The sequence below is a fragment of the Lactuca sativa genome, chromosome 2, assembly GCF_002870075.4.
Source record: "Lactuca sativa cultivar Salinas chromosome 2, Lsat_Salinas_v11, whole genome shotgun sequence".
In the NCBI taxonomy this organism is placed as follows: Eukaryota; Viridiplantae; Streptophyta; class Magnoliopsida; order Asterales; family Asteraceae; genus Lactuca; species Lactuca sativa.
In genome coordinates, this window is record NC_056624.2 from 23,533,673 (window position 1) to 23,548,843 (window position 15,171).

General features: G+C 38.5%; 1 protein-coding gene across 1 annotated transcript; it reads right to left on the bottom strand.

The window, feature by feature from the left end:
- Positions 1 to 224: 224 nt before the first annotated feature.
- Positions 225 to 1,715, bottom strand: LOC111903668 (F-box/kelch-repeat protein At3g23880). The gene has a single exon (XM_023899419.2). The coding sequence runs from the start codon at positions 1,534 to 1,536 to the stop codon at positions 916 to 918; it is 621 nt and encodes a 206-aa protein (XP_023755187.1). The 5' UTR covers positions 1,537 to 1,715; the 3' UTR covers positions 225 to 915.
- Between the last annotated feature and the right edge of the window lie 13,456 nt (positions 1,716 to 15,171).

Here is a 15,171-nt window from a genome sequence, read left to right on the forward strand (position 1 = left end):
ACATAGATCTGCACGGTTTAAATTAACAAAGGGAAACAAAAGTTCTTATATATAAAAGAAATAAGAAAATCATAACGACTCAAAAATCTCATAACGTGTAGCATCACAGCCAAAGCAATTGTGATTAATAGAAGAAATATGAATTCAAGGAGATAACAATGTGAGTAGCATCACTTATTTTTCCCATTCCTATTCTTTGTAGAGTTATACGATCACGCAAACAATTATAAACTAAATTACTCTGATATTATCAATATGCAAGCATCACAGTTTGAGAAAGCAGAAACAAAGAAATTTCAGATTTACACCCTTGAAAAAATCACTCACGTTGCCTCCTAACTTGATATTTTAATCCTATAATTTACAAAAATGTGAGATTTATCATCAGTAACTACTACTATCAAATCAACCAAGCAAAACTAGAGTTTCCATATACGAATTCACAATGAAAGATTCAATTGTTGCATAAATCCCAATATCATCGAAGTATTCTAAGTTACGCTCATACACCACAAGTGCACTTCATCCAATATATTCATCACCATTTTCCACTTCCTATAAAGGTTGACCACTCTTCCTAAATCCAAGTGTTGTTATTGACATTGACGAATATGGTGGAGCCTCAACAGTAAATCTCTTAGTAAATGATTTGTCAACACCATTATCCCTCATCCATACACCACAAGCACGTTTCACAAAGCTATCATATTCGAGCATGACAAGAGACTCCCTTACCTTAGAAATACACAACTGAGAGGGAGAGTGGCGCCTTAAACAATCTGGGAGTTCTACCACTCCAAAATTCTCATTAGTTATGTCAAATGACATTATAAAATTATGATTTGGCAACTCGTTATCTATAGTCATAGGGTCAAAAGCACACCAATAAATAAACCTATCAACAACCACTTGAGCTCAGAAGACACGAAACTGTTTACTCGGAACATTGCTAGATAGACTTCTCCATTTACCTGAGTTCACAGTGTAAACTTTAGCTTCACAATTGTAGCTTATTTTGTGAAATTGCGTGATCTCAACGATCTTAGGGTCAATAGTAACAGGGCAAACCCCAAAACCAAGATCAGTTTCATGGTCCTTATTAAACATGTTAGGCATAGGAATAGTAATTGTCTTTCTAATCGAAGGATTCCACAGAACAACAGTCTCTGTTTCCAATTTAGTCCAGAGATCCTTGCGTTTCCCACAATGACCACGAAAGCATAATAGTCCATAAGAACTACCGACTATGGTTGAGCCTATAAGGAGTTTAACGGACAGGGGAAGGGTATGAACGAACCTCTGTTGAGGGAAAGTGTCATCATCCACAAAACAAACATAATTTTCCGTTTTTTTTACCGGATCTTCGTACCTTAAAAGCAAATGTTGTGGTTGAATAACGCTGTGAGCAGCAATAAACTTAGAGCTGTCGATGAAACTCTTCCATTCGTTGCAGACAGATCTAAACTGAACTAGTGATTTGACAGGAAGCCTTTTCACGATCTCCTCTTGGATATGGAAAGGAATTTGGTCTGACATTTGATTCCGCTGGTATGGATTTCTAGGGTTTTGGTGAAGGGAGGGCGAGAGGGAAGATTGAAACTAATTGTGTTATTAGACGATCTTATGAAAACGGATATACGGACCATAAAAGATGTATAAGGAGCCAAGTCGTTACTTGTTGAATTTTTTTTTGGATGTTGATGCCACACTCCAAGATCATGAGGAAAAAAAACTTTGATGATATATGTTTGGTTTTGTCTCCTTTTGTAAACCCTTCTTTGAATTGGGATATACAAGCCACATTATCTTCATATAGTATGGTTGGATCGTCCCTGTTAGAAGTTAGACCGCAATTCTCACGAATGTGATAAGTTAAATTTCTTAACAAAATATATTCACGACTTGCCTCATGAATTCCTATAATCTCTACACGGTTAAAAGAAGAAGCAACTAAAGTTTGTTTAACAGAACGCCAAGAAATTGCACTACCTCCACAAGTGAATAAATAACCAGTTTGGGATCGAGCTTTGTGTGGATCAGACAAATATCCAGCATCTACATAACCAATTAACGTCTCATTTGATGAATTTGAATAATATAATCCCATATCCATTGTACCTCGAAGATATTGAAGAATGTGTTTGACTCCATTCTAGTGTCTTCTTGTTGGGCAAGAACTATATCTTACTAATAAGTTTACAACAAAAGATATATCAGGCCTCGTATTATTAGCAAGATACATTAGTGCACCAATAACACTAAGATATGGTACTTCGGGACCATTAAGCTTTTCATGTTTTTCACAAGGCTGAAATTGGTCCTTTTCGACATCTAAATGCCTTACTACCATCGGGTTACTCAATGGATGTGATTTATCCTTATAAATCATTTTAAGCACCTTTTTCTAGATAAATGGATTGATGTACAAAAACTCCATTTTTGGTGTGCTCAATTTGAAGACCCAAACAAAATTTCGTTTTACCAAGATCTTTCATTTCAAAATTTTCTTTCAAACAAGAAGTGGCATTTTCCAATTCTCCTGGAGTTCCAATTATGTTCAAATCATCTACGTAAACAACAATTATCACAAATTTTGATCCATATATTTTTATAAATACACATGGATTTAATGGATCATTTTTATAGTCTTCTTTCAACAAAAATGTACTTAAAGTATTGAACCACATACGACCAAATTGTTTCAATCCATACAAAGATTTATTTAATTTTACCGAATATACTTCAGGAGAATTAGGAGTTTGTGCTTCTAGCAACTTAAACCCTTCTGGGATTTTCATATAAATATCATTCTCAAGTGAACCATATAAATAGGCGGTAACAACATCCATCAGACACATCTCCAGTTTTTCATGTGTTGCCAGACTTATTAGATAACAGAATGTAATTGTATCAACCACAGGAGAGTATGTTTCTTCATAATCAATTATGGGCCTTTAGTTAAAACCTTGTGCAACAAGTCTTGCTTGATATCTCACAACTTCATTTTTCTCATTTTTTTTGTGCACAAATACCCATTTGTGTCCCAATGGTCTTACTCCATTTGGTGTATGGACTACAAGTCCAAAAACTTTTCGTTGAGTAAGAGAATTAAGCTCTTTGTTGATTGCGTCTTTCCATTTTGGACAATCTTTTCCATTTCTACATTCCTCTATAGATTTATGTTCAAGATCCTCATTTTCTTCCATAATCTCGTGCGCAACATGATATGAAAAATTATCATCGACGTCTATCTTATTTTGGTTCCATCTTATTCTTGTCATTACACAATTTATTGAGATTTCTTCATTTTCATAATTTTCAGGTACCCCGGTTTCTTTTGTTATGTCATTGGTCTCTTCTAAAGCTTCATTAATCTTTTCAAGAGATTCTATTTTCTCTTTTGGACCATCAATTATAGTTGCTCCCTTTTGTTTTCGAAGATTTTTATCTTTGGAACTGTGACAATCGTCAATTTCTAGTCAAGTCAAAGTCAAATAAAGTCAACGGGTCAAACCGGTCAACTCATCTAGCCCTTGTATATTAGGGTTTTCCTTATGTTTAAAGTTGTTCAACTCACTATTTTAATAAGAAGTTATCACTTGGAAAGTTTGTTTGTTCATAAATTCTAAACCCAAGTCGGGGTAAGTGAAGAAACTATTCTGTAAAACACTATTTCATACCCTACGGGGACATATAACAATCATAACGAGGCTTAACGGGGTATACGAACCTTGCGTTACGAAGCCAAACACTTAAAAATGTCACAAAAGAAGTCTCTCCCAATCTCTTTCACTCTATCTCTCTATATTAAAACTCTCTCCCAAATCTCTCTCAAAAGTTCCTATAACTTTTTGAAATCATTCGGGTCATCCCGACCCTTAATCGGGTCAAAAATCACTTAAAATGGGGTAAAAATGGGCAAAACAGCCTTAAGGAGCCGAAAACTTCTCATAAGGGGCGAACCCTCTTAAGAACCGAAGGTCCCTTAAGGGACTGAACCCTACTGAACCGAAGCCGAAGCTGCTTTGCGAACCGAACCCGAAGCTCCTTGCGAGCCAAACCCGAAACAGTATGGACCGAACCTGAAACCTCCTCCTTTGGACCGAAACCTCCCCTTCTCCTTCGCTCCTCCGACCCTCACACCTTTGGCCCCTATCCGAGAAGCTTCGCTGTAAAGCCTTTTCTTCCCGGTTTTCGACTAGTTTTGCGTTTTAAGTCTGCTTTTAATTATTTTAACACGGGATTTTCACCCAAAATCATATTTCAACATATAAGACCCCATATTTCATGATTTAATCACGTTTATAATCATTATCAAAAATTAGTGGGTAGGATATTTTAGGTGGAGTGTTGACTTTGCCTTAGTGTATGACACAAACAACCTTCCCATACCCACTCCATGTAACTATTCACACTTTATGTCACTATTCACCATCAGCCCTCACCTATTCATTGTACTTTTCACACTTCCTCAACAAGTTTTCTTACTTACACACACAAAGGATCATTATCCTTCACATCCAAGACCACATTCACTTTTCACCAAAAAGCAAAAACTCATTCTCTCTCACTTCCTCCCTCCAAGAACTCGAAATTCCCTGGAGGTTTTGAGCTTCTCACACATCTTTGGTTAGTAAACTTCATCCTACACTTGGTTATTTTACACTTATTCACCCAATTTAAGGGTTCCTTACACAAATATCATCATATTTGTTGTTAGATCTTCAAATCTTCGAGCAACTCCCAAGTGTTCTTGAGTTGAACACTTCTTTTCCCCATCATCCATCAACTAAGAACACTTAAGGTGAGTTCATACCCTTATCTTTTAATGTTTTTCCTAAGTTTTAAGGGGGGGGGGGGGGGGGGGGGATACAAGTTAAAACACCAAGAATACAACTAAACTCATCCAACAGCTTTCATCAGAAATGTTTAACTCCATTCACGGACAGTTTTGGTCAACTTAAAATTTTATTTTTCAAAACTGTATTAGATGCAAATATATCAGTTTCATACCTTTAAAATGACTACTTGCACATCTCCATATGATTTTTCTACAATTTATGTGGATTTTTACAAAACTGCCTATCACTGTAGCTACGATTTTGGACCAGTCTGTGAATATGAACGTTTTCACACAAGATCTAGACTTCTAAAAATCATGACAAAAATTATGAACAAACTATACACAATTTATAAACTCTCAGAATTTACGGAATCAGTTTTCGACTCTGTATGAATTTTCTATAATTATTCAAAGAACAGAAACAGAAAGGATAAAACTAGCAAATTGTTATAAATTCATTTGCACCTTGTAACTTGCTGAGCACGGTGTGCATCAATATGTGAATATGTGTTGTTATATTACAAGTCATTTTACCTTGGAAATAGGTATTACATAGAAAACAAAAGGATTTCTAACCTTACAAACATTTGATAAACTGTCATAGGTATAGTTATGTTCACTGCCTTACAAACATTTTATAAACTATAATAGGTACAGTTTATGATCCATTTACTTTTCGAACTCATTACAAAAAGGTTTTTATGCTAAAGGGGTACAATACAAAGTACCGGGTTTTCACACAAAAAGGGTTATTCATTAAGTGGGGTACAACTATAAAGTGTCGGGTTATATATTAAGTGGAGTACAACTATAAAGTGTCGGGTTATACATTAAGTGGGGTACAACTATAAAGTGTCGGGTTATACATTAAGTGGGGTACAACTATAAAGTGTTGGGTTATTCATTAAGTGGGGCACAACTATAAAGTGACAGGTTATTCATATAAATGGGGTACGAATATAAAGTATCGGATTTATACAAAAAGGGGTACATTACAAAGTACCAGGTTTTTCTTTCAACTAAACGAGTTTATGTCGATTTGAACTTGCATGATTTATTTTAAGCATGGAAAATACTTGTACATTTTGGATTTTGACATTTAAGACTACACATCGCTCTTGTAAGGAAAATATTGTGTTTTTCTTGGTAACACACAACTCATTACAAAGATCGGTTTCTAAACTATTCATCTAAAAAGCTTATGAACTCACCAACTTAATTGTTGACACTTTTTCAAAACTACTTGTATTCTCAGGGAATCAACAAAATCAAGTAACCACAAGCTTTTGAGGATGGGACGCTATGGCGTTGAACAACTATTTTTATATCATGTTGTAATCAATCATTGAAATATGTAATACTTGAAGCCATGTAATTATTTTTCGATTATATTTATGATTGGTTGTATTGCTTTGATAACTATTATACTTGTTGTTATGATACTATACATGAAGTCCACCACCCCCGGACGTTTCCGCCATCCTTGGTTAGGGTGTGACAGATTGGTATCAGAGCATTGTTTATAGTGAACTAAGTATATCGAACCACATAAGATATACAAACTATAAATGCATTGGGACTAAAGTCTCTGATTTAAACATTTTCGAATAACTATACTTTTAGAAATGAATAGTTTATTGATTAAAAGTACGAGTACATACATACATACTAGTATAGTATCATTATCTAGGAAAATACAAAAGTAAAATGAGGAGTTCGACACTACGAGTAGACCTTGGGATGTGTAATAATACTTGGGATAGATATAGCCTGATCAACTATATTTATCTGAGGTGTGACTAATGTACGCCGAAGTATGGTCGTAGTGAGCAACAAGCCTAAAAGCTCCCCATACAAGAAAGTTACTAAGAACCAAACATAACATTTAAAATACTATAGGAGTATTTTATAACATCATAACTTATGTGAAAACTAAATAGATCCTTAATAATAGGTATGTAGTCACTAAGTGGATACTCTAAAATTATATATAACTTAGAGATCATAGACTTAGAATCTGTGGTCATTGCCTTACCTCATTTTCCTTGTTTGGATGTGGACCTAGGGTAGGATCACTTATTCAAAGGTCTATCATGTCTTGTTATATATAATTAGTATGCACTATGTCATGATAGAAGTAACTAATGAGGATTAAACGCCTATAAGTATTTCTAGGAATCCGACTAATATATGCTTCCTACCCCTCCTATTCTCGCACGTATATCATGCAAAGATTCTACTTACCAGGTGACCCTTACTTTCCCAACCAAGGAAATGGTGGATGGTTAGGAGAAGAACCCGAAGAAGACCCCAATGAAGACGAGGAAAAATCAGAAAAGGAACCGGAGATGATCAACCCTCCATACATAGCTAGGGTTCCCGCGAAGCGTTTCGACTACATCGAACCTGTGCCCCATTGGGCAACCGTGATCGAGGGTCGTAGTCAACAGCAACGATGGCGATCACCATTTAGAGACCAACAAGGTTGCTACGACCTCAACCATGGGGGACCGACTGACAGAGCCCTCCCGGCAAAGACCCGGCAGACCGCAAACATCGGGGATCAAAACAGGGAGACTGTGAATCAAGTACGGGAACTGCATGCTACTACAGACGCTACCATCTCACAAACTCAAGATTTAGAAAGAAACTACTATTTCAGAGACCAACTTCATAAGGACCTTATCTCCGCTCGGGCAAGAGCAAAAGAGTAACAGGGTAGACATACGACACTCGAAGAGAGAATGGTTGTAGCCAAGCATCGATTGGCAGAGTTGCAAGGTGCATCGACCTTGTCTCTGGCATCACAAGGGATGAATCGTCGTGAGTAGAGTTCATACTTCTCACAAGACCTTGTAGATTAGGTTCCTGAGTATGCGTTGGTGCTACTCTATTCTTAGTGTAAGCTCAACCCTGCAATTTAAATGGTCACACTAATCGGGGGATTTATTTGCTATCAAAACTTTTCCTTACAATGATGTGGTGTAGACCTGCATTGAAGTCAAAAATTTCTCTGAAACCAAAAATTACTAGAATCACATTAACAAAAGGGACTTACAGCAGACCCATTAGATTTGAAGGTTTATTAAGTCTTACTCATACAACTAAGCATACATCAAGTGGTCGTAAGAAGGACTTAGCTTGGATCACATTACAAGGTTTCACTTGGATACAGAACTACTAAAATACAGGGGTTTATTATGAACTCTCAGTAGGAATTGCTTTCAGAACACTATAAAGATTGAAATACAATACACTTATAACTAAGATAAACTCAGTTAGATAAATCACGACGCATAGCCCTTCTAACAACTCATTATCGTTTCACCTTTAAACATTTTGGTTGAAAGGTGCCTCCTTCGTAGACCTATAGGGTGCGATCATACCAGCACTAACACATCAGATTCCATCAGAACCCCTCAGCTAAGTGTGTTTGGGCAAATATAGTAACTAGGATGGGTAATGTCACACCCCAAAACCAAGAACGGCGGAAACGTTCAGGGGTAGAGGACGTCATGTGAAGTATCATAACAGTGTATAGCAGTAAACAAGCAACAACATCATCCATTGCATTAAAAGTAAAGTTTTAATACATGTGTGTTCTTTTATAGTAATAAGACACCAAAATATGAAATAAAAATAAAAGACGAGTCTTATATGTGCTCCGTCTTCTCAAAATTTGGTCATCGTACCTGTCTACTGGTGACCTAAGAATACAAGTTATTTTGAAACTGTAGATCAGCATAAAGCTGGTGAATTCATAAGTATTTAAGTGTCATTACTCTATTTTGGAAAGCTGTTATGAATGCCATGTAAATCTTTGAATGAAACATTTGATATAAGTGTGAAAACCCTAGAAAATCGCATATTTCCTACTAGTATAAAAGTGGTCTTCTACCAAGACCTGAATGTTTTGAAAGTAATAAAGATGGTTTTTCCCCTGTATGACTACTAGTAACAATATATAGTCTACCTCATCGTTTATGTGAACGTATCACAAAATAAAAGTAATAGGGAAAATATAAACATTTAAGTATTATCCTTTGGTACTAGGATAAACACGACATAGTAAATGTCGAATAGTATTAACCGTAGGCATTCGTAGATGTCCATTGTCCTCTGTAGCTAACATCAGGGTGTAGGAATGGTTAGTCCTGTAAAGGTACCTCTGTAAATTATTAACTATAGGCATCCGTAGATGTACATTTACCTCTGTTGCTAACAGCTGGGTTTCGGAATGGTTAGTCCCGTATAGTATCCTTTTGTACTAGGATAGACAGATCTAATCTACATGTATAATATGTAATAGTATCTCATCATATAGTATCTAGGTAAAAGTATCCATGTAAGTGTATCCATGTAAGAGGATCCATGTAAGTGTATATCTTCATATAGCATTTAGTATAGACTCATGCATGAACTGACTTTGGTGTAATTCCTTGTAATAGGAATAATGTTTTATATCCCCTAAACTATCCCTATAATAGTTTATTGGAATGTAATAGATGTCCAAGAAAGTTCATACATCCTTGCTACCCAGGAGTGTGGGAACTGAACGAAGATTGAATGCTCTCATATCAATACATATATATATATATATATATATATATATATATATATATATATATATATATATATATATATTGTTTTGATCAAGAAGATGAAAGAGGTTTTGTAAAACATTTAAGAGTTTTGAACAATAAACAACAATGACTTGATGTCATTTTATAAAACATTCCAAAAGTAATTCATTTGATAACAAAGTATTTTAAGACTGAAAACCATTTCATGCATCACATTTTGAAGTATGTGAAATCAGTTGTTTGAAAACACAGTTATAAATCACATGTGATTGAATCTATAACATGCTGTTTTCTACTTGTATTCCCCACATTAAAGCATTTAAAATCATTTAAAACATTGATTAAAGGGTATGAACTCACCTGTAGTTGGTGGTTTGGATGAACGGATAAGGTAGGATGCTAGGTGTCAAGTGAGGACTTGTACACACTCAATGATCCTAGTTAACATATAGCCACACATATATGTATCCAATTAGTCTTTCAACTACTAATTAACAAAGTTAAGACATCCTAAGACATGTAAAACACCTTATATAAGTGCTACAAGTCATAAGGATTGCATCTAAGTGTTGTAGGACCTTGCTATTGTGTTTGGGGTTCAAGGGTAAACTCCCTTGGAGTTTACGGTTTTGTGACCATAACCCCCATGGGTTTACGGTTGTAAACACATGAGTTTATGGCCGTAAACTCATCTTCTTTTGACCATATGTTGTTTTGAATCTCTACAAGCCATTAGAAGTATCCCCTCTTCATGCTTAAGCCTATGGAAGTGTTTAGGGCACCATTTCACTCCTAAGTGGAGTTTACGGTCCCTGGACCAATTCCCTTTAGGTTTACGCTCGTAAACCCTTATGGGTTTTGGTCATTTGATGTTTTCAAGTCTTTAACACGTCAAGTAATGGATCTATGCAAGTTACCAAGGCTTAGGAAAGGGCTAGGGACATTTTGGCACCATTTGTAGGGTTTACGGTCCAAGAACATCTTGGACCGTAAACACGTTGATCTTAGTGTTTCTTGGTGTTTTTCTTGATGTAATGAAGTGTAACAAGCTTTACAATACACTAGGTTAGGAGTACTTACTACTTAGAATCTTGAAAAGGTACCAAACGGTCAAGAACACTAGTGTGTGTTCTTGGTGAAACTTTAAGATTTAACCTTTTGGAATAATTTCACGGATGGAAGTTTGTTAGATCACTAGATTAAGGTAGATATCAACTTAAAAGGGTTAGAAACACTTACAAGTTGAAGATCTAGAAGGAAAACCCGAAGATACTTGAGAGAGAATTGGATTTTGGATCTTGAGTTTGTGAAAAAAAGTGTAAATAATGACTAAGTGTCATATATATACTCCCTTTTAGGGTTTACAGCCGTAAACACCTTTGTTTAGGCCGTAAAATCCAATTTCTTGGAGTTATGGAATGTTATTGTTGTACAATAAACCCTAGGGCATCCTCTCTCCTGGTATCTCCTAAAGTGTTAATCCTAGAATACTCAAACTTATTCCAAAAAGTCTGAAAATTAACAGTAACTGTTCTGACTTCTATTGACTTGATATGTTGTACATAATGGAAATTTCGGGTTGTCACATCATCCCCCCGTTAGAAGGAATTTCGTCCCGAAATTAGAATTTAAGCAAATAAGTAGTTACAAATAACTAAGCAAAAAGATGAGGATATTTCTGTTTCATCTGATCCTCTCGTTCCCATGTGAATTCAGGTCCCCGCTTGGCGTTCCAGCAAACCTTCACTATCGGGATACGACTCTACCCTCTCAGTCCATGATCTCTACTAGTTCTTCCACGAAGTTGAGGCTCTCGTTGATCTCGATCTCGTCGAGTGGGATAACAAGAGTCTCGTCGGACAGACACTTTTTCAAGTTCGAGACGTGGAAGGTAGAATGTACATTTATTGAGTTCGCGCAGTAGATTGAGTTTGTAAGCTACGGGGCCGATTCGGGCAAGAATCTCGAAAGGCCCTATATATCTTGGATTGATCTTCCCACGCTTTCCGAAGCGTATCAAGCCCTTCCAAGGTGAGACCTTCAGTAGCGGTCGCCCACCTGGAATTCCAATGGTTTCCTTCGCTTGTCAGCATAGCTTTTCTATCAGTCTCTAGAGGCTTTCAATCGTTCACGAATTTGAACGATCTTCTCTGTCGTTTCCCGAATGATCTCCGGACCCGTGAGAGTGCTTTTGGGAACTCGTCCCTTAGCTAACTGGGTATCACCCACCTCAGCCCAGCACAGAGGGGATCTGCACTTTTGGCCATAGAGGGCTTTGAAAGGAGCTGCCTTTATGCTCGTGTGATAACTGTCGTTGTTGGAAAATTCGACAAGGGGTAAATGAGTATCCCAAGCTTTCCCAAAGTCAATCACACAGGCTCGCAACATATCTTCTAAGGTTTGGATAGTTCTCTCACTTTGTTCGTCGGTCTGTGGATGGTAGGTTGTACTCATGTCCAGCCTAGTTCCTAGGGAACTTTGTAGCGACTGCCAGAACCTAGAAGTGAATCTACTATCTCTATCCGAGATAATGGATATGGGAACACCGTGTAGTCGTATAATCTCCCTAATGTAGGTTCTCGTAAGTTTCTCCATTTTGTCGGTTTCTTTGATGGGTAGGAAGTGTGCGGACTTGGTCAATCTGTCGAGGATGACCCATATGGTATCAAGTCCACCCATTGTCTTGGGCAACTTGGTTATGAAGTCCATAGTGATCCGCTCCCACTTCCATTCCGGTATCTCTGGTTGTTGTAGCAGACCGGAGGGTTTCTGGTATTCGACCTTAACCTTGGCACAAGTAAAGCATTTACTTACGAAGGTAGCAATATCTACTTTCATGTTAGGCCACCAGTATAGCTTTCTAAGATCCAGATACATCTTATCTGAACCTGGGTGGACGGAATAACGAGTGTTGTGTGCCTCGGTCATGACCAAGTCTCTGAAGCCACCGTGTTTTGGTGTCCAGATCCGATCCATGAAGTATAAGGCTCCGCCACCCTTGACTTCTAAATTCTTATCCATCCCCCTCAGGGATTCACCTGCCACATTTTCAGGTTTCAAAGCGTCGAGCTGAGCCTCCTTAATTTGCGTGGACAAGTGTGAATGGATACTTAGAGTCAAATATTTGACTCTACGACCAGAGTATTCCTTCCGACTTAGGGCGTCAGCTACTACGCTGGCTTTACCCGGATGATAACGAATTTCGCATTCGTAATCACTGAGTAGCTCGACCCACCGTCGTTGTCTCATGTTGAGCTCCTTCTGGTCGAATATATGTTGTAGACTTTTGTGGTCTGTAAAGATCGTGCTTTTTGTACCATACAGGTAGTGTCTCCATATTTTCAGAGCAAACACAACTGCTCCTAGTTCTAGGTCGTGTGTGGTGTAGTTAACCTGATGTGTCTTTAGCTGTCTGGAGGCATAGGCGATGACCTTACATCGCTGCATCAAAACACATCCGAGTCCTTGGTTTGATGCATTGCAATAGAAAACGAAGTCTTTTATCCCTTCGGGGAGGGATAGTATTGGTGCGGTGCACAAGGCTCGCTTAAGCGTTTGGAATGCTCTCTCTTGTCTCTCTTCCCAATCAAAGGCCACGCCTTTCTGGGTCAGTGTCGTAAGAGGTTTCGCTATGCGGGAGAAGTTCTGAATGAACCTGCGATAGTAGCCAACGAGACCTAGAAATTGACGAATTTCTATAGGTGTCTTCGGTGCTGACCAGTTCTCAATGGCCTTGATTTTGGAAGGGTCCACGTGTATTCCCTCTTTGCTAACAACGTGGCCCAATAATTCGACTCTTCGAATCCAAAATTCACACTTAGAGAACTTCGCATAGAGCTTCTCTGATCGTAATGTTTCCAAGACTCTGCGGAGATGTTGACTATGTTCCTCCTTACTTCGAGAGCAGATGAGTATGTCATCAATGAAGACGATGACGAACTGATCCAAGTAAGGACGACACACCCTATTCATTAGATCCATGAATATTGCGGGCGCATTAGTTAATCCTAATGGCATCACTACAAACTCGTAGTGTCCATAACGAGTTCGGAAGGCTGTCTTGGGAACATCCTCATCTAGCAATCGTAGTTGGTGATATCCGGATCGTAGATCTATCTTCGAGAAGTAGTTAGCTCCTTGAAGTTGATCAAATAAATCGTCAATGCGGGGTAAGGGATAACGATTCTTTATGGTAAGTTTGTTGAGTTCCCTGTAGTCGATGCACATGCGAAACGATCCATCTTTCTTCTTGACGAACAAGACCGGTGCTCCTCATGGTGAGAAGCTTGGCCTAATGAATCCCTTCTTGAGAAGTTCGTTAAGCTAACTGGAAAGTTCCTGCATCTCTTCCGGTGTCAGACGATAAGGAGATTTGGCTATGGGAGTAGCCCCTGGAACTAAGTCGATTCTGAACTCGACTTGGCGTTGTGGTGGTAATCCTGGGAGTTCCTCTGGAAAGATGTTGGGAAAGTCGCGTACCTCTGGGATGTTCTGAATGTCTTTTACTTCTTCACTCGTATCGATGATGTGTGCGAGGAATGCATGATATTCCTTTCGTAAGCACTTCTGAGCTTGGATGCACGAAATGATGCGAAGGCTCGTACTCAGTTTGTCGCCGTAGATAACTAAGGTTTCGTTGTTAGGAAGGTTAAGACAAGCTGCTTTCTCAAAGCACATGATGTCGGCGAGAAGAAGACTCAACCAATCCATGCTGATGATAACGTCGAAACATTTAATTGGGATCGGCATGAGGTCTATCTTGAAAGTATGGCCATCTAAAGTTAGAGTACAACCTACGTATATGCAGTTAGTACTTTCCGTTTTCCCATTTGCCATCTCTACAATGAATGATTTATCTAAGGCACGAGGTTTTTGTTTAAGTAGGTGTGCAAATTTATGGCTTACAAAACTTTTCTCTTCTCCACTGTCAAAAAGTATGCAAGCATATGAGTTATCGAGGAGAAACGTACCAGTAACTATCGTAGGATCAGCTACAACGTTCCTCGTGGCCTATGGCCAGAACTCTTCCTACTCCGCCATCCATCCCCGCCTTAGGGAAGTTCCTTTTGTAGTGGCCTACCTCGCCACAACCGTAGCAAGCTTGGCCCACACCTGCGTTAGGAACTTGGGCGGTCGGCTTTGCTGGGATCTTGCAGAAACGGGCGGTATGCCACTTCCTGTTGCAGTTAGAGCACTGCATTTCTTTGCAAGGTCCATGGTGATGGAAGTTGCATTTGTTGCACCTAGGAAGATTACTGAGATATGTTTTTGCTGGTATAGGATTTGCAGGGACAACAGGGGTTACCGTGGCAGTATTGATTGCCACAAGTTGTTGCCTCTTTGAGGATTCTTGCGAAGCCCCGCTTTTCCTCTTGTTCCACACCTTTTTCTTCTTCTTCTTCTTCTTGTTGTTGTTGTCCTTTTGTGGCCCGGGTGTAGGGATTGTTGGGTTCTGGTGTTTTCTGTGATCTATAAGAGATTGTGCCAGCTCTTTGGCGATGTCGAAAGTAACAGGCCTGGATGCTAACACACTTGACTGGATCTGGGGCGACAGTCCCCAAATATATCTCTCTCTATTCTTTTGCTCTCCAGAGCAACCATGTCAGGGCATAGAATTGCTAGATCACAGAATCTATTAGTATAGGTTGATATGTCGGAACCAACCATTTCCAGACCCCAGAGTTCCTGCTCGAGTTTTTGAATTTCCCCTCGAGGACAGTACTCTCTCATCAGCATGGCCTTCAA

Bases quoted from the DNA above. Each gene is read 5' to 3' on its own strand.
- LOC111903668 (XM_023899419.2), bottom strand. From the start codon at position 1,536: ATGTCAGACCAAATTCCTTTCCATATCCAAGAGGAGATCGTGAAAAGG.